Source organism: Hyla sarda, chromosome 6, assembly GCF_029499605.1.
Source record: "Hyla sarda isolate aHylSar1 chromosome 6, aHylSar1.hap1, whole genome shotgun sequence".
Classification (NCBI taxonomy): Eukaryota; Metazoa; Chordata; class Amphibia; order Anura; family Hylidae; genus Hyla; species Hyla sarda.
This window is the reverse complement of record NC_079194.1, coordinates 49,225,619-49,246,305: the sequence shown is the minus strand read 5'-3', so window position 1 is coordinate 49,246,305 and position 20,687 is coordinate 49,225,619. Positions and strand designations below refer to the sequence as shown.

The 20,687-nt window shown below is 41.2% G+C and overlaps 1 protein-coding gene across 3 annotated transcripts in view; it reads left to right on the top strand.

The window, feature by feature from the left end:
* HMCN1 (hemicentin 1) overlaps positions 1 to 20,687 on the top strand; it is a 443,635-nt gene that overhangs the window by 255,468 nt on the left and 167,480 nt on the right. For all 3 annotated transcript variants that reach the window (XM_056523646.1, XM_056523647.1, XM_056523648.1), the window contains 14 exons: positions 1,482 to 1,595; positions 1,972 to 2,117; positions 4,426 to 4,570; positions 7,287 to 7,490; positions 8,524 to 8,637; positions 8,863 to 9,050; positions 10,956 to 11,052; positions 11,789 to 11,950; positions 14,159 to 14,272; positions 14,369 to 14,571; positions 14,963 to 15,044; positions 16,370 to 16,501; positions 17,674 to 17,823; positions 17,902 to 18,061. In XM_056523646.1, the coding sequence (XP_056379621.1) occupies positions 1,482 to 1,595; positions 1,972 to 2,117; positions 4,426 to 4,570; positions 7,287 to 7,490; positions 8,524 to 8,637; positions 8,863 to 9,050; positions 10,956 to 11,052; positions 11,789 to 11,950; positions 14,159 to 14,272; positions 14,369 to 14,571; positions 14,963 to 15,044; positions 16,370 to 16,501; positions 17,674 to 17,823; positions 17,902 to 18,061 (2,011 nt within the window). The remainder of the gene's footprint in view (positions 1 to 1,481; positions 1,596 to 1,971; positions 2,118 to 4,425; positions 4,571 to 7,286; positions 7,491 to 8,523; positions 8,638 to 8,862; positions 9,051 to 10,955; positions 11,053 to 11,788; positions 11,951 to 14,158; positions 14,273 to 14,368; positions 14,572 to 14,962; positions 15,045 to 16,369; positions 16,502 to 17,673; positions 17,824 to 17,901; positions 18,062 to 20,687) is intronic.

Below are 20,687 nucleotides of genomic sequence, written 5' to 3'. Positions count from 1 at the left end.
TCTGCAGCACCTGAAACTACGGATACTGGAAGCCTGTGCTAGCATTTCTCCTGCAGTGTTGCTATCAGTGTGTGAAGAGTGGAAGAAGAGGGTTGCATTGACAATGCAACACAATGGGCAGCACATTGAACACATTTTATAAGTGGTCAGAAACTTGTAAATAACTCATGAAAGAATAAAGTTACGTTAAAACCAAGCACATAATTGTTTTTCATGTGAAATTCCCAATAAGTTTGATGTGTCACATGACACTCTTCCTATTGAAAAAACTAAAGCTGGATTCAAAATGGTCAACTTCAAAATGGCCGCCATGGTCACCACCCATCTTGAAAAGTTTCCCCCCTCACATATACTAATGTGCCACAAACAGGAAGTTAATATCACCAACCATTCCTATTTTATTAAGGTGTATCCATATAAATGGCCCACCCTGTAGATATCACAATAGAGGACAGTGTACTGTTACAAATGGATCTGGATAGGTTGGAAGTTTGTGCTGAGAAGTGGCATATGAGGTTCATCAATGATATATGTAAGGAAATGCACATGGGGAGGGAAAAAAATGGGATTATGCATTAAATGGGAGAACACTTGGGATGACTGACTTGAAAAAGAACTCAGGAGTCTTAGTTAGCAGTAAATTTAGATGTAGTGACCAGTGTCGGGCAGCTGCTGCCAAGGCAAATTAAATCATAGGGTGCATCAATAGGGGCATAGATGTCCACGACAAGGAAATAATTCTACCGCTGTACAAATCACTAGTCAGACCACACATAGAATATTGTGTACAGTACTGGGCACCAGTGTACAAGAAAGATATAGTGGAGCTGGAGAGGGTTGAAAGACGGGCAACCAGAGTCATATGGGGAAAAGGAGGACTACAGTACCCAGAAAGATTATCAGACTTAGGGTTATTTAGTTAAGAAAAAAGAAGATTTAGGGGCGACCTCATAACTATGTATAAATATATCAGGGGGCAGTACAGAGATCTCTCCCATGATCTATTTATGCCCAGGACTGTATCTATAACAAGGGGGCATCCTCTACGTCTAGAGGAAAGAAGGTTTCTACACCAGCACAGACAAGGGTTCCTTACTGTAAGAGCAGTGAGACTATGGAATTCTCTCCCGGAGGAGGCGGTCATGGTAAAAGAGTTCAAAAGGGGTCTGGATGCATTTTTGGAGAGTAATAACATTACAGGTTATGTATACTAGATTTATAGGGACAGAAGGTTTAATCCAGGGATTTATTCTGATGCCATATTGGAGTCGGGAAGGAATTTTTACGTCTAGTATGAGTTTTTTTTTTTGCCTTCCTCTGGATCAACTCAGTAGGGACTCATTAGGGTTATAGGTTGGATTTGATAGACTCTGGTCTTTTTTCAACCTTATGAACTATGTTACTATGTATCCTTCATATATAGGCAATATGTATTCCATGAAGCAAATGTATGTTCTTCTTAACCTTTGTGCTATATTTAGGTGGACGTACTCTGCAGATTCTAAAGGCTCAAGAAGACCACTCTGGAAGCTACAACTGCATTGCGTCCAATGAGGCAGGAGAAGATGAACATCACTACCTGCTAAGCGTCTATGGTAAAGTTATGTCAAATACAACATAATATAATATACAGTATTAAATGCAATCTGTTCAAACTGACTACTAGAGATGAGCGAATTTACAGTAAATTCGATTTGTCACGAACTTCTCGGCTCGGCAGTTGATGTCTTATCCTGCATAAATTAGTTCAGCTTTCAGGTGCTCCCGTTGGCTGGAAAAGGTGGTTACAGTCCTAGGATAGAGTCTCCTAGGACTGTATCCACCTTTTCCAGCCCACGGGAGCACCTGAAAGCTGAACTAATTTATGCAGGAAAAGTTATCAACTGCCGAGCCGAGAAGTTCGTGACGAATCAAATTTACTGTAAATTCGCTCATCTCTACTGACTACCTATCTCTTTCTCTTCTTTCTAGTCCCACCACAAATCAGGAAAGATGACCTTGGTAAAGTTGGAACATTTTCCAAGCAGGTGAAAGTTAAAGTTAATACAAACTTTACTCTGGAATGTGAAGTGAAGGCGTTCCCAATGGCCACTGTCACATGGTACAAAGATGGGCAGGTCAGTCGCAACATATTCCTGTTCTTGTTTTTCTTAGAAAGCTATGTCACTTATTACAGAAATAATTATGGTATTCTTGAGCAGTATAAACTTGGTCGGGGACATTTATTGATGGATTTACACCACTTTAATGTTATAAATGTCCCTGCAAATTTTGCGCAATTGCATTTTTTGCACAATTTTTGATAAAACATCCTTCAAAGTTTTCTACTGTTAGGTGCACAGTACACCACTTTTTACAGTGGGGCTATATTTATTATTTATGCAAAATAAATTTAGAAGTTTATTTTTTGCGCAAACCTACACCATCTAATAGGACACGTACAAATGTGTCAGATGCCAGAGCATAAAGCTTAAACCAATCTCTGCAGCTCACTGGTTTCTATAAGGGTGCATTCAGATTACGTAGTTCCTGCAGAATTCCACAGGCAGAATTCCGCTAGTGGAATTACGCGCGGTGAACTTTAACATCAGTGTGAATGGATCTTCCGCGAGACCCGTTCACACTGAGCAATTTCAGCAGCTTAAATTGTTCCACTCAAAGAAAGAGCATGTTCATTCTTTGAGCGGAATTCCGCGAGCACTGCATAGTCGTCAATGTGACGGCGCAGTGCCGCACGGTCCTACCGCCACCTCCGGCTGCCAGGCTGAATCTCCACTTGCTGAATTCTGCAAGCAGAGATTCAGTGAGATATTTGCTGTGTTAACGCACCCCTAGTGCAGAATTTATCAAGTCTATGTACCATTCTGGTAAATTGTGAGAAACTGTGTAAAAAATACACCAAGCAATCAGGGTTAAAATCTCTACTACATCACACCAACGCTGATATATGTCCCCCAGTGAGTACAAAAAGTGCAATGGCACAAAAAAAAAAAGGTTAAAGAGGTACTCCACCCCTAGATATCTTATTCCCTATTCAAAGGATAGGGTATAAGATGTCTGATCACGGGGGTCCCGCCGCTGGAGACCCCCACGATCTTGGCTGCGGCACCCCAGATATCTGGTACACGGAGCAAATTTTGGGTCAGAGGCTCGTGACGTCACAGTCACGCCCTGCTCTTGATGTCAATGCAAATCTATAGGAGGGGCCATGACATCATGAACGGGCATGGCTGTGGCATCACAAGCCTCTGGCGCGGCACCCAATACTCTAAACGAATGCCGGTTGCAGTAGGGAGATCAGAAGGTCATTGTGTTGCCAAAACATATGTTGGGCTGGGGCTCCCATGGCTCCCTGGAAGAGCGTGACATTGGTGGTATACACTGTACCTTAAAGAGGTACTCTGCCCCTAGACATCTTATCCCCTATCCAAAGGATAGGGCATAAGATGTCTGATCGCAGGGGTCCTGCCGCCAATATCACGCTCTTCTAGGGAGCCATGTGAGCGCCAGCCCAACATATGTTTTGGCAACACAATGACCTTCTGGGGGTGTTGGTATTCTACCTTCATGGATCCATAGGTTTGCAGTGGTGTGGGGTATTAAAGGGGTAGTCCAGTGGTGAAAAACTTATCCCCTATCCTAAGGATAGGGGATAAGTTTGAGATCGCGGGGGGTCCGACCGCTGGGGCCCCCTGCGATCTCTCTGTATGGGGCCCCGGCTCTCGGCCCAGATAGCGGGTGTCGACCCCCGCACGAGGCGGCGGCCGACACGCCCCCTCAATACATCTCTATGGCAGAGCCGGAGATTGCCGAAGGCAGCGCTTCGGCTCTGCCATAGAGTTGTATTGAGGGGGCGTGTCGGCCGCCGCCTCGTGCGGAGGTCGACACGCCCCCTTCCCGCGGGCTGTTGGGGCTCCGTACAGGAGATCGCAGGGGGCCCCAGCGGTCGGACCCCCCGCGATCTGCAACTTATCCCCTATCCTTAGGATAGGGGATAAGTTGCTCACCACTGAGTCACCACTGGACTACTCCTTTAAGGTGATTTTGTTGTGCAAGTAGAATTGTAGATAATGGTGATGTTGATCAATGCATACAGTATCTTGCTACGCTTTTCTTTTGGTAGTAACTATAGCTGTTTAATCTCTTTATTAAAACTATAAAACTATAGCTCCTTTTATACATATCAGGTATTTATATGAAATATTGAAATTGTGAAAAATATGTCTCCTGAATCCGCTGTTACATTATAAGATGAGAAATACAAACAGTATAGCAGCATGGTATATTGACAACTTGGTGCGTGTGAAACATAAGTAAGGGAATGGCCATTACATACTGTTCATAGTTACCATATCTCTGTAAAGCTTATTATCACCCTGTAGTTTTTTTTTAAATAAATCTTCACATTTTTTTATAATACTCCAGCCACTTGTTCCTGAGAGTCCTGTGCAAATTGATGGGTATAAACTCCATGTAGATGAAGCAGAGCTGTCAGACACCGGGCGCTATACCTGTGTGGCCTCTAACATTGCTGGCGAAGATGAAAAGGACTTTGATGTCATTGTACAAGGTTAGACCTGCGTGTAATTATGTGCACACTTCTGGTGATAATATAACTTTTAGGGGTTAATAATAAAACTTTTAGGGATTGTCGTGCCTGTGTCCCGTAGTTTTTTTTTACTGATTAGAGCCAGATACTGAAGCAGCCATTTTTTACAGCATTTTTATTTCAGTCCCGATAACCCTTAAAAATTAAAATTGCAAAGCTAGTTGATACACAGACTAATAATGCACTTGCGAGACTGACTTACATATCATAGGACTCTATCCTTTAATATTTCAGACAACATCCATCTGTCATTGCTTGTAGTTCCCAGCTGTATTCTACAGGGCTAATGTGGGAATGAATGTGTATATAGCTGTATCTGTATTGAGCAGGGTTCGTATGTATGCTATGTGTACATCTTACTCTATTGTTAAGAGGGTCCTTTTTTTACACTATAATCACTACTGATATATTTTACAAAAAAGTGGATATTTATAAAAGTGTGGTTGTATCACAGCGACTTGAATTGCTTGAATTGCGTACTGTCCCAACACGTTTCACCGTATGGTAAATACGATTCATCAGGGGACTTTATTAGTGGTGTGGTGATATGTGGTGGCTAAAGATCCATATATAACTAAGGCTGCTTTCACACTAAATAAATGTCTGTTTAAAAAATCCGTTATATTGACCTATAAATAAAACCATTAAAAACGTCCGTTTAATGGCCGTTACAAAATCCCATTATAGTCTATAATTTTTACATTACCTGTTTTAACCCGTCATAGCCTGTTATTAATAACGGATGTTATTTTGTGACAAGAGAAAGTAACGGGAGAAATAGTGCATGCATCCCATAGACTATTGTCACGATTCGGCTGGGTGGTGGTGGATCCTCTGTGCCAGAGAGGGATTGGCGTGGACCGTGTTGGTGGACCGGTTCTAAGTTGCTACTGGTATTCACCAGAGCCCGCCGCAAAGCGGGATGGTCTTGCAGCGGCGGTAGCAACCAGGTCGTATCCACCAGCAATGGCTCAACCTCTCTGACTGCTGAAGATAGGCGCGGTACAAGGGAGTAGACAAGAGCAAGGTCGGACGTAGCAGAAGGTCAGGGCAGGCAGCAAGGATCGTAGTCAGGGGCAACGGCAGGAGGTCTGGAACACAGGCTAGGAACACACAAGGAAACGCTTCCACTGGCACAATGGCAACAAGATCCGGCCAGGGAGTGCAGGGGAAGTGAGGTATAAGTAGGGAGTGCACAGGTGAACACACTGATTAAGCCTGCTGCGCCAATCAGTGGCGCAGTGGCCCTTTAAATTGCAGAGACCCGGCGCACGCGCGCCCTAAGGAGCGGGGCCGCGCGCGCCGGGACAAGACAGACTGGGAACGAGTCAGGTACGGGAGCCGGGATGCGCTTCCACAGTTTGCAAAGTCTGGAATCTGGTATCATTTATTTGTAACCTCACTTGTGAACGTCTTGGTGCGTTCTACATTTGTGCAGGCCTTGCACTCCCTGCACCTAAACATTTACAGTGATCTTCTGTCAAGCCATGTACCCTCTGGTTTTGGTGGCCTCTGTACGTTACATTGCTGTGCTGTTGTATTTTTATCACAGATATTGCTCTTTATTTAGTATGATGGAGTTTTTTTTTAGATTAGCGATGGTACATGTAGGAGGGAACTAATGAGGTTACCATGATATGGAACGTATGCTCTAGAGATGAAATGCATTTAGCTGCTAAGCGGAAGTGAGGTAAGGCACTAAGTTGTGGAATGCATTTACAAAGAGACTCGCATCAGGCTGCTGGGCAGAAAGGAGAGAGACTCGAGAGGCCAGAGTGACGCTGAATAATGGCACATTGGGGGTGGTACGCAAGCATAGCTGGCATGTATAAGAGGGTGTGAAGAATGTAGGGATGCCACCATGCCGGTATGAAAGAATTGGTGTCAGGTCCGGGAACAAATTGACATACAAGGTCTGCAATTGGTGTTGGAGGTAATAGTCTATGAATGGATGTTTACTTGGTGTTGGAAGTGGAGTAGGGGGTGGGAATCCGATGTGATTATGATGACGTCTAGGAGTATAAAGTAACCGGTGTAACCTTGCTACTGGATAACCCTGAAGTGTTTGGGGCTCGTTTTATATGGATCTTTAGCCACCACATATTATTCCACCACACCACTAACAGGTCCTCTGATGAACAGTACCCACCATACTCACCAGGGAAACGTGTTGGGACAGTACACAATTCAAGAAACTGTTGTCTCTGTGGAAGGACCAGATTTTGGTAAATATTAATTGTTTCCTATTGTTTAGAGGGTAAAAAAGGGAACCCTTAAGAATAGAGTCAGATGTACGTATAGAATGCATACTGCACATACAAACCCTGCTCCATACAGATATAGATATATACACATTCCTCCCATATGAGCCCAGTAAAAAACTGCTGGAAATTAAAGAAAGTAGATGTTGTCTGAATTTTTAGAGGACAGACTCCTATGATATGTAAGTCACTCTGTGAAGTTTATCTGAGCACTCACTAGAGCATTATTAGTCTGTGCATGTCAACTATCTTTGACATTTGGATTCTAGAGGTTCAGAGAAATTGCAGCACAGCTTCAAAACCATGAAGCTTCTTAGAATTAGTAGGGGTCCAATAGGTACCCTAACCAAGTTTACGGGGTTAGAAGGTATTAAGAGGAAATGATGACGTATGTTACTGTTTTCTTTATTTCTTAGTTCCACCAACATTTACAAAGTTAGCCGGACTTCTGCTGAATGGCGACAGCAACGTTGTGTCAAGGAACGGAGATAACAAAGATGTGATCATCAACAACCCGCTGTCCTTGTATTGTGAGACAAATGCGGTGCCTCCGCCCAGTATTACATGGTATAAGGATGGTAATCTGCTGAGCTCCAATGATAAGGTGTTCATATTACCAGGTACGGTATTAGAAATCATGTTCCTGAGTCTGTAGAATCATGTGTATAATACCGTGTCTTCATAAAGCATGGTATGGGGGAGATGTATCAAAACCCATGTAGATGGGGATAGCGATGCTATCTGGAAAATGCTGGGGTACGTGGCGCAATCCACTTGGATGGAGACCAATACAAGTTGAGTATTGTGCAAGGTTTCTTTATTGAGCCAATATCAGATGCGTTTCGGGACCGCACATCCCTTTCTCAATGAACAAATGGCAATGATCAAAGCCATTTGTTCATTGAGAAAGGGATGTGCGGTCCCGAAACGCGTCTGATATTGGCTCAATAAAGAAACCTTGCACAATACTCAACCTGTATTGGTCTCCATCCAAGTGGATTGCGCCTCGTACCCTGGCATTTTTCCAGATAGCATCGCTATCCCGTTTTTTACCGATTACCATCAGCTGGAACTTCCAGGAACTGATTCCCGGGTGGCTGCACCACAAACGTATAATAGCCGTCACACCCCCTCCCATAGACTTGCATTGAGGGAGCGGGGCGTGACATCATGGGGGGGGGGGCTATGACGTCACGAGTTCCCGGTGCCAGTTCCAGTGTTCGGAATAGTTTGTTTCAAATGCTGAGCAGCGGAGTACCCCTTTAAAGGAGAATTCTCCTGGTGAAAAACGTATCCCCATCCGCAGGATCGCGAGGGTCCCACTACTGGACCCCCCCGTGGTCTCTTGTACAGAGGGTAACATATTCACTTTAAATTATTAAATGGATTAAGATGTTAAAGGGTTACTCCTGCATTTAATAACTTATTCCCTATTCACAGTATAAATGTATACAGTTAGTGTCTGATTTTGGGGTCTGATCCATGTAGAGATGAGATATGTTTTTAAAGCTGGACTACCACTTTAACTGAAAGAAGGAACAAGATTTTAAAATAATTAAAAAAGAAAATATTAATATTTTTATTTTAATAAAAGTATTTTGCATACATGCTGTTCTATATGATACATGCCTTAGGGTAACTTTGTCTTTTCAGGGGGACACAGTTTACAGATTGCAAGGGCTCTTTTGGAGGACGCTGGATTATACACTTGTGTTGCTGTCAATGAGGCAGGAGAAGATTCCTTACATTACAATATTCGGGTCCTATGTAAGTATTCTAGTCATGAAATTCCAGTGTTCAAAACTCATTTAAATCAAGGCGATCTGCATAGACTAAAAATGTTATCTTATTCTACCATTATCTCATCACAGGCTGCGTTTTCGATTTTTCCTTTGTCATGTCTTTGTGACATGTCCAAATTTTCTTTAAATTACAAGTACACTTTATGTGAGATGACTGTATAAAGCCTATAAAAGTATTATTTCTATTTAGTGCCTCCGACTTTCGAAGGGATTACCGAAAATTTGTCAGAGGAAATTACGTCCGTGGCGAATAACACTGTACTGCTGAATTGTACCGTGAAAAGTCATCCCGCTCCCACAGTCACCTGGCAGAAAGATGGGAAAGTCATCGAGGAAGGAAACCGCTATGAGATTTTATCTGCTGGAAGATACTTACAGGTTTGTAACACTTCACGTCTTGTGTCTTATACAGTATAAGTGCAGTCCTTTGGAGTAGCCATATTAGTCCAGTGGTGCGGATGCTAAATCATAGCATGTTGAAGAATCGTTTAATACCATTTTTATTGGACTAACAGTATTTTGTAAAGAGAGGGAGGACTCCCCAAAGCTTGTCTCCACAAAATACTGCTAGTCCAATAAAAAAGGTATTACAAGATTTTGCAACATTTTATTATTTTGCTCCTGCAGTATATGTAATTATATAGAGAAGATGTGAAAATCTGTAAGGACAAAACTATTTTTGACAGGGACCTTGAAGGGATACATTATATTGCTATCTGTTTAGCTTCTACAGTCACAATATAAGTGGCAGGGGCATAGCTTGTATCTTCTGGGCCCCAATGCTAGATCTGCAACTGGGCCCCAATTGACAATAATAATATTGGTCTCTAATGGGGCAGATGTGCTTTGTTGCCCCCTTAGGTACCAGGGCCCCGATGCGATTGCTACCTCTGCTACCTCTATAGCTACGCTCCTGATTAGTGGCAATGACCATTCTTATTACTGAATTAAGTCATCATATGTTTAATCCAGCAGAAATTGTATTGTCAAACAAAAAAGGCAACAAATACAAAGAAAAAAATTGAACCTGTGTAGTGTGCAGACAATATATAACTCCAAATAAACAACAAAAATAGAGAAACATAGCCGCACATCCATCATTTGTATTATGATCTAATTGCTTCCCAGCATAATTTCAAAAACTAACAGGTTGTTAGTATACATTTTGACCAAAAATTACAAGCCCACTCGCCACGTCAAGGCCACCTAGTCAGAGTGGGTCCCTAACCTGACACTGGCGTTGTGTCGGGCGGTGACCACTGCCTCCGAGACACCAAGCCCACTGCTGCCCGACCAAGCCCCTGGCTCTAGGCCGCACCACCCCACAGACAAAGCATCACAGAAACAATGGCCGCCACAGAGAACCACACCAGTATGAACACCTATCATGTGCTCCCTGCCAGAGGGCTGGGAGAATGTAAGGAGGAACCCTTATGCAGTCTCCTGCCGCCGCTACACCAATGTTGGGTTAGGGACTCACTCTTAATAGGTGGCTCTGACGTGGCGAGTGGGCTTGTACTTTTTGATCAAAATGTATACTAACAACCTGTTCGTTTTAAAATTTATGCTGAGAAGCAAGAGGTTCAAAATACAAATTGTGGATGTGCGGCTGTGTTTCTTTTTTTCTATTTTTGATTTACAATTGTAATTCCAAATGAAGACACTACAGCAAAATATAGTCAAATATAAAAAAATTATCTTTATTGACAAAGCTCAGTAGGAGCGAAAAGTGCATTGGGGTTTGCAAACATTTGGCTGGTAGAAGAAAGATGATACCCAGCACTCACCAGTGATGCACAGTGAAGATTTATTATGCCATAGTGTAGTACAAGGACGCGTTTCGGCATGCCGAAACGCGTCCTTGTACTACACTATGGCATAATAAATCTTCACTGTGCATCAATGGTGAGTGCTGGGTATCATCTTTCTTTTAACTGCGGCTTTACCCTACCTCGTGCACCACCACAGATTCCACGGAAGTGACGACATATCCCTATATTGAACCTGCAAACATTCGGCTGTCCGGGCAGGCTGGGAGTTGTAGTTTTTCAAAAGCTGGAAGCACACTGGTTGGGAAACACTGTCCTAATGATTTGACATCCCTTTAATCCCTTTTTATAGACTGTCAGCTCTTGTGGCACAGTTCTCATCATTTATTATATCTGCTGCTTTTCTTGTAAAAAAAAAACATAACACCGTTTCATAAAACACGTCTGTGTAGAATAAGACAATCTCATCCCACATACGAATTAATACATTCTCCTTCTCCTTTATTATTTTTAGATAAGAAATGCACAACTATTGGATACTGGTCGATACGTGTGCGTTGTTGAGAATATGGCAGGAAGTGCTGAGAAAACATTTAACCTTAATGTTAACGGTAAAAAAAATTTCTGTTTTTGTTTAATTAATTTTTTTGCCCAATGATCAGAATGGCAAATGAATACATTTTATATACTGGGAAAAGCAATCTCTCCCATAATTCATTGTGCCTGACTTGAACAGGGAGGGCTAAGCTGCAGCACCAGTCACATGCCCCAGTGTGGCGCTGTTCATCAAAAAACTTGGGAATCTTTTCTAACCCCAAAACACAGTTTAATTATTATTCATGTTACCCTAAAACACATTATTATTCAACTAAGTTAAAGGGGTTATCCAGGAAAAAACTTTTTATTTATATATCAACTGGCTCCAGAAAGTTAGACAGATTTGTAATTTACTTCTATTAAAAAATCTTAATCCTTTCAGTACTTATGAGCTTCTGAAGTTAAGGTTGTTCTTTTCTGTCTAAGTGCTCTCTGATGACACGTGTCTCAGGAACCGCCCAGTTTAGAAGAGGTTTGCTATGGGGATTTGCTTCTAAACTGGGCGGTTCCCGAGACACATATCATCAGAGAGCACTTAGACAGAAAAGAACAGCCTTAACTTCAGAAGCTCATAAGTACTGAAAGGATTAAGATTTTTTTAATAGAAGTAATTTACAAATCTGTTTAACTTTCTGGAGCCAGTTGATATATAAAAAAAAGTTTTTTGCTTGAATACCCCTTTAAGGAAGAAGTAACATAAGACTCTTAATCATTCACAAGGAATTTGTTCCTGGTTTGTTCCCATTGCAGTTCCCCCAAGGATCATAGGCAGCGTCTATGAAAACGTCACCATTGTAGAAGATAATTTCATTTCTCTGACATGTGAAGTGACTGGGTTTCCTTTGCCTTTACTAAGTTGGCTGAAGGATGGAGTCGTTCTTAGGCCGAGCAAGCATCTCTTTATTGTGCCAGGTAGGAGAGGTTTATTGTGTGCATTTGTTTTATTGGTGTTAATGCTGCATTGATATTTTTTAAGCTATATTTAGAGGATCTTTCTGCTATTGATACTAAGGAGTCTGATCTTATTCATCTCACATCATTATTGATAAGTGATAAGTGCTCAGATGGTGCCTGATTATTCTGTCACATTTGTAATAATTAGATTGAAAATGCTGAAACAAACTGAATATCCCAGCGGGTACATGCCATGTGTCTAGGGATACTTAAAGGGGTACTCCGGTGGAAAACTTTTTTTTTTTAAATGAACTGGTGCCAGAAAGTTAAACAGATTTGTAAATTACTTCTATTAAAAAAATCTTAATCCTTTTAGTACTTCTTAGCAGCTGTATACTACAGAGGAAATTCTTTACTTTTTGAATTTCTTTATTGTGCTGTCCACAGTGCTCTCTGCTGACACCTCTGTCCTTGTCAGGAACTGTCCAGAGCAGCATGGGTTTGCTATGGGGATTTTCTCCTGCTGTGGACAGTTCCTGATGCGGGCATCAGGTGTCAGCAGAGAGCACTGTGGTCACCAAAAAATTAAGATATTCCTCTGTAGCAAACAGCTGCTAAAAAGTACTGAAAGGATTAAGATTTTTTTAATGGAAGTAGAATAGAAGTAATTTACAAATCTGTTTAACTGTCTAGCACCAGTTCATTTAAAAAAAAAAAGTTTCCCATTTTTTAAATTATATGATGTAATTAAAAATAAACATAAACATATGTGGTATCGTCACGTGCGTAAATTTCCAAACTATAAAAATAGGTTAGTTCAACCGCATGGTCGATGGCGTACATGTAAAAAAAAAAAAACAACTAAGTCCAAAATTGTGCATTTTTAGTCACTTCATATACCATAAAAAATTTATAAAAATCGATCAAAGTAAAGTAAGTATAATAAAAGAAAAAACGACATATATTGGGTATCCTTGTAACCATATGGACCTACAGAATAAAGATAAGCTGTAATTTTTTACCGAAAAGTGTATTGTGTAGAAATTGAAGCCCTCCAAAGTAAAAAAAAATTGTGCTTTTTTTTGTTTTTTATTTCATCACACAAATAAAGTTGTTGTTTTTTTGCCGCAGATTATGTTATAAAATGAGTGATGTTATTACAAAGTACAATTGGTGGAACAAATAACAAGCCCATATATGGGTCTGTAGGTGCAAAATTGAAAGTGTTATGATTTTTAGGCCAAAATGGGCTGAGTCCGTAAGGGGTTATGTGGGCAAAAATAATTATAATTATGCTCAAAGAGGTGGTAAATAAAAATATAAAAAAAACAGTGCTTTTGGGTTAAGACCCATGACATCATAGGCCCGCTCATCTAATCAGTGGCGCTGAAAAGCGGGAACCAGAGCTTTGTGATATTGGTGGCCACAGGGGGGCAAGGAAGTATTAGTGTAATCAGAATAAATAAAGAAAAACAAATTGCCACCCCTTTTAAAACAATGGTCTAAGTGTATACATATATGTTTATTTGATATACAACAGACAACAACATCTCATAATTTGGACAATTTTGGCAGGATTGGTATTAGTCTAGTACTAAGCGAGAAATTGCAGTTTATAAAAAAAAGACTTGTTCCAGCACCTACCATAGCTTAAATGCAATGGACACATTTTGAAAAGCAACTGTTTTATACTCGCTTTATATTTATTATGGTACAAAACATTTTCTGGATAGGTCTTTATTAAAGATATTGTTTACGTTGACCTGTACAGCTTTCTCTTTCTCTTATGCTCAGCCCGTTCTCCCCTGCAGACTGCCATGTATCTGCTCTCCTTGCTTTCTTCAGCCTGTGTAAGCTGTCCCTCACAGTTTCCCTCCCCCTTTATCTAAACCTTTCCCTGATGCTGTTATCTCTAAGTGAGTGAGCAAATAGTCTGTCTGATGGATTTATCTTTTTCTGAATAGCAGCTAAATGGTGGAAAATTTGTAATAAAGACTATTTAGAAGTGGCTTCATTTTGGATTCAGAAAACAAATGAACAATAAATCATATGTCCATAACTTTTTGAGGGGTGCTCTGGTAGCTGTATATATAATACCTGCTAGGTTGGTTGTGGTCTAAGCACAGATTATAGTTCAAACATTAAACACAATTTACAATGTGAAATACTACAATCTAGAGGAGGTAGAATGGCTTTTCTGTAATCAAATGATTATTTTCCCTGTAGGGGGCAGGATTTTGCAGATCCATCAGACCAAGCTGGCAGATGCTGGAGAATACATATGTGTTGCCAATAATCAAGCTGGAGAAGCCAAGAAAACATTCTCTCTTAATGTGTATGGTCAGTCCTTATTATCTAGTCACTGTAGTGGAAAATACTACATAGTGGATATTCATTGTTCAGTAAAATACTCTTTTATGCACATTATTATTGCAGTGCCTCCTACCATTGTCAGTGACAGTAGAGATTCCAGTACTCAGGTTAATATAGGCATTTCTACATCTACATCCTTGGTGTGTAAATCCGATGGAATCCCGACACCTGTCATAAGCTGGTATAAGAATGGCCAAATGATCGCTGAATCAACTAATGTTGAGATCCTGGAGACTGGGCAATTACTGAACATTGACAATGCTCAGGTGAGACCATCCCCCGATTCATCACAAGTCTACTATTAGTCTCTGTTCACATTGCCATCATAGTTTCTATTATAACGGCAGTACCTATCATCACATAGTGGATGTCAAGGGCACCCAGCACCCCATTGACTTATATGGATTTTGCGTCCCCTTATAGTGTTGGTCATTTTGATGGCATTAATATAAATGGATGCCTGCTTTGCCGTTCTTCCCATCAAATCTGTGAGGACATCCAACAGAGACTCAGAATAAAACATCTAGCAGTAGTGTGAACACGGCCTAAGGCAGCACTTTCTGAAACTTCTGAAACAGAGCATTTAATCTTAGCCCATTCGATAGTTTAGCTACCATGTTATCTTTTCCTATTATCATGTGAAATACTTTATTCCAGGTATCTGATACAGGAGAATATGAATGTATCGCATCAAATGTTGTTGGTCAAGACAGAAAGAAATTTTTCCTGACCATTCATGGTAAGGTGGTGGTAAAATGTAAGATGCCTGCCAAATGACCAGTAGAATATAATATATATATATATATATATATATATGTTTGTGTGTGTGTTCAAAGTTGTTGCCTAAACACGTTGGGGGTATTGTTCAGCTTCTGTGAACTATGTACTATGAACTAGACCGGTTTTGTCTTATCTACCCTGGCTCTACCTGAGTAGATGTGGTGTTTTTTGGGATTTTTATCCTTGTTATTAAGCCACATTTGTCTTATTTATGATACTTTTAATATTTTGGCAATTTATTTTATTTATTGATTATTAAATGTTAAGTTTTAAGCACTTTAAGTACTATTATATCCAATATCTAAAGGGGTAGTCTGGAAGAGATAGGACTAATTCTTCTTCCAGGACAACCACTTTAAAACATCATAACTTTATTGTTGTCCATGTTGAAGGCACGAAATCCCATGCAGACCTAAAACTAGATGTTTAGATATATTTTAGACACATAAGAAGGAATTTATCATTGTATGTGTAAATCAAGTTATTTTTTATACCATTTGCAGGTGCGTATTTTATATGTACTTGCACCAAATTTATCAAAAAAGCGCAAATTCTCCATAAATAGCAAAATAGCTTAGATTTAAAGGGTTACTCTGCCCTTAGACATTTTATCCCCTATCCAAAGGATAGGGGATAAGATGTCTGATCGCGGGGGTCCTGCTGCTAGGACCCCCAGTGATCTCCGTGTAGCACCCTGCTTTCTAAACAGTATGTTTAGAATACTGGTTTCCTTTGGCGGGAGACATGACGTCACGCCACGTCCCATCGTGATGTCATGCCACATCCCCTCCATTAATGTCTATGGGAGGGAGTGTGGCGGCCATCACAATCCCTCCCATAGACATGAATGGAGGGGGCGTGACATCACTAGGGGGCGTGGGGATGCTGCACGGAAATAGGGGATAAGCTGTCTAGGGGGGGAGTACCCCTAACACAAGTAAGTTTCAAAACGTGGTCCGAACTGAAGATTGCACAAAAATTAGCAATTTGCATATGATAAATCAACTACCTCTACAAAAGTCAAATTAGATTTGACTTAAAGAGTTTTGATAAAATAACTTAAGCGGTCTCAAAGTGAAAAAGTGGTAGAATTTATGCACAAATTGCAATAGGATTACTTGTTTTTAACATGAACTAAAATAAAGTTATGACGTTTTATGCGATAACAGTAGTTATCCAGTACTCCAGAACGACCTGTGAGCGGAAGTGCCAGCATATATGGGAGGGGAGCTGACCAAAAGTCTTCCATAATATATATCTTTATGTTAACCTTTTTTTTCACAGTGCCTCCAAGAATACAGGGACCACCAGTGGAGCATCAAACTGGAACCATTAAAACCCCAGTTGCATTTTCATGTGATGCTTATGGGATTCCAACACCAACGTTAATCTGGCTTAAGGATGGGAGTCAGATAAGTAAGTGAAGGCCATAGACACCATGAAGTTGTCATTGCTGGTGAACAATCACATGTGAAATATTAAGACCGGACAACGCTATTATTTTTCTTTTTTTTTTTAATAAGACAATAAAAACACCAGACTTCCCTCTGCTAATGGCCAAAAAGCTCTTGGCGCTGTTTACACTACATTTTTGTGGTGCCAGCTGGGGGTATCTTACAGGAAATTCCCAAACACATACCTATTGTTGTGTAGCTATGACATCTGCTATACATAAACGCCGTTGTCAATAGACCATATACCATGTGGTTTATGTGATTCTACAGAATCCTGCTGTATGGAGTTGCTCAGAGGTCAGCGCTCTTCTATGCAGCAGAAAAAACATAAACCGCAATGGAAACCACCCAGATAGTGGCCAAACTCTTTGTTTTCCCTCCATTGTTTGCCATATGTGTTGGGAAATTTCTCAGTGCATACGGCAATTGGACTCGGAACCTTAAAGCGTACCTGTCAGATGCCACAAAAAAACTAAGAAAAAGGAATATGTTACTCAGTACTTAATCCTGAAAATGTACATCTAATTTTCTAATCACCTATATTTATTATAAAAATACCTCTTTTCATTAGCTGAAAGTGTAAGAAATCCTCTTAGGGGAAGGGGACCTCTATGCATTGTTGGAAGGTGATTGGTGTGTGGTGGGAGGTGATTGGTGTGTGGTGGGAGGGGGCGTGTCCCTTCCTTGTGGTGGTGAGAGGTGATTGGTGTGGTGGGAGTGGGCGTGTCCCTCCTTGTGGTGGTGGGAGGTGATTTGTGTGTCTGCTCATGCAGCCTTTTCCATTAGTCATCTCTTGTCTATGACTCATGGACAAGCCTGATGTTGCTGCAGGACTGGTTAATGTCCCAGTAGGTATGGAGACCCCTAGTGGTGGGATGTTCAGGAGGTGTTTTCTTTATTAAATATAAAAAAAAATTAAACAACCATATTACAAAAGGTCTTTAATTTTTCATAAGTAATAACATATAAAAAGTTTTGGATCTGACAGTGCACATTTAATGCAGCACCATATACTATGGTGCAAATTATTATACTGGCCGATCATTATAACAGATTGTTAAGGCATTGGTGTGAGCAAATCCATTCATCTTCAAAGCTCCTTATCATATTCTTCATTTCTGTCTTCTTCTCTAGATCCTTCGGATTATTTGGACATTCACTTTCTTGCTGGTGGAAGTAAAATAAAGATGGATAGAGCTCAGCTCTCCAACAATGGAAATTACACATGTATCGCAACCAACGTTGAAGGCAGAGCCCAGAAAGACTACATTCTCACTATCCAAGGCGAGTGTCTCTGTGGTTGTGTAGTAGTTTTCATTATTGTAGTCATAATGTATATAATAACTGTGTAAATATTTACAGTGCCCCCGAGCATCACTGGCTCCGGGATGGCGAATGAGATCAACACGTTACTGGCAGAAGACATACAGCTGGTGTGTGAAGCCAGCGGAATTCCTCAACCCGTCATTTATTGGTTAAAGGACGGCAAAAGTATAAACAGTGACCATCGCCTTGGAATCACGTAAGTAGTTATTCCCCTCATATGTCTAGTATGATGGACGTGTTTATAGCAGCGATGGACATAGAAGTAAGACACGTTCACGTAGCTACCTAAGTGAAAGAATGTGTCTGATTCATAAGGAAAGGACGTGTTATTCGAGTAACGGCAACAACACAGGATTTACTCACTGATTGGAGTTAGATACCTGGCATTCAAGTGTACCTAACATCAGGCCTGGTGCAAGAATATTTGCCACCCTAGGGGAAAGCTAATTTTGCCGCCCCTTGACCCTGCCCATTTGCACCGCTTCTTGACACACTCCACCTTACTACTGGGGTGGGACACTGTAACAAACCTCCTCCTCATGTAATCTCCTTCCTACTGAGCTGACACCCTGTAACAAACTTCCTCCCCATGTCATCACCTTACTAATGGGGTGGCACACTGTAACAAACCTCCTCCTCATGTAATCACCTTACTACTTGGGTGGCACACTGTAACAAACCCCCTCCTCATATAATCTCCCCACTACTGGAGTAAAACACTGAAACAAACCTCCTCCTCATGTAATCTCCTTACTACTGGGGTGGCACACTGTAACAAACCTCCTCCTCATGTAATCACCTTACTACTGGGGTGGCACACTGTAACAAACCCCCTCCTCATGTAATCTCCTTACTACTGGGGTGACACACTGTAACAAACCCCCTCCTCATGTAATCTCCTTACTACTGGGGTTACACACTATAACAAAACTCCTCATCATGTAATCACCTTACTACTGGAGTGGCAGGACTTTGCTGGATGGGCGGGTGCTTTAGATGGTGGCTAACTTCATTGCTGCGGGCAGAGCGGCGCACCCATCAAGAGTGTGCTCTAGGCGGCCACCTATTTTGCCTATAGGCAGATCCGGCCCTGCCTAACATCGCACATTTTTTTCCAAGAAACCAATAAAGTAGGACCCATATTTACAAAGTCTAAAGCCGGGCCAACAACTGACATGCTACTGTATATCTCCTGATCTACATATTCACGTGCACTCTGCTTAAAGGGGTACTCCAGGGAAGTTAAGAAAAATAAAAATGCCACAATGCCACCACAATACCTGTTCTGTTTCCTCTGTAGTTATGCATGTGGTTTTGGCAGCTCCTTTGGCCCCTGATGTCTCCTAAATACTATTTCCTTGTTTGCAGCACAGACTACAACTCCCAGAAGTCAGTGCAGCTCTGTGTAATTGCTGCCAGCCAACTGCTTTCACTATCTGTGTGCAGGTTTACACTGCAGCTCACACATACTGTACATGTCTTTTCTTTCAGACTATACCTCCTCCAGCAATAAATCATGCTGTGCTCTGTATGGCAGCAGTCAGTGATTAGATCTTCAGCAGAAAAACAGCAGCTATGTGCTCAGCTGTGACTAAGAATCATCACTGCTTTTCTCTCACAGCTTACAAGCTCTCACACTGGAGGGGAGGGGGAGGGAAGGTGTGGCTGTACAGCCAGAGCTCTAGACCAAACAGAAATCAGACAGAAATCAGGTGGTGTTGTCCTGAAGGGTGAGGGCCAGTCTTCGTGAGGGGTTTACACCAAGAAAAGGTGGATTTGAGAATTATATTTTTCTCTAATTTCCTGCCGGTAAGTGACAGCTGAAAGAGGGAAACTACTCTATATAGCTTATGAATGATGTTTAGACAAAAACATGGGTTGGTAAGAGGGAAAGGATGGACTATGGGTTTAGTTCCCCAGAGTACCCCTTTAACTCCCTAACACAAAAATATGAGACATGTTAAAATCCAACATACCCAACCCTTCTATCCCTCAATATTTGCCATTGAGGAAGAGACAGGAGGCCACCATTCACATTAGATCATTGGTCTTCAAACTGCGGACCTCCAGATGTTGTAAAACTACAACATCCCAGCATGCCCGGACAGCCACTGGCTGTTCGGGCATGCTGGGATGTTTTAGTTTTGCAACATCTGGTGGTCCACAGTTTGGGGACCATTGCATTAGATGGTCGGCCAACTTTCATCACTTTAATGATATTAGATCTTAGCAAATTTGTATACAGGGAAGGATGGAGGTCGACAGGGCAGACAGAAGCCACAGGGACCTCGCCAATGACACGTGGTTCAGGCAGCAGGAAAGTTTCAAGGAAACTTTTTTAATAAGCCAGTCCACCCCTTTAAAAACACAAACACACACACACATAAATATTTAACTTTCTTAAAGGGTTACTCCCCAGGAAAAAATTTTTTTAAATCAACTGGTGCAAGAAAGTTAAACAGATTTATAAATTACTTCTATTAAAAAATATTAATCCTTCCAGTATTTATCAGTTGCTGTATGCTCTAGAGGAAGTTCTTTTCCTTTTGAATTTCCTTTCTGTCTGACCACAGTGCTCTCTGCTGACACCTCTGTCCATTTTAGGAACTGTCCAGAGCAGGATAGGTTTGCTATGGGGATTCGCTCCTGCTCTGGACAGTTCCTAAAATGGACAGAGGTGTCAGCAGAGAGCACTGTGGTCAGACAGAAATGAAATTCAAAAAGAAAAGAACTTTCTCTGTAGTATACAGCAGCTGATAAGTACTCGAAGAATTATGATTTTTAAATAGAAGTAATTTACAAATCTATTTAACTTTCTGGCA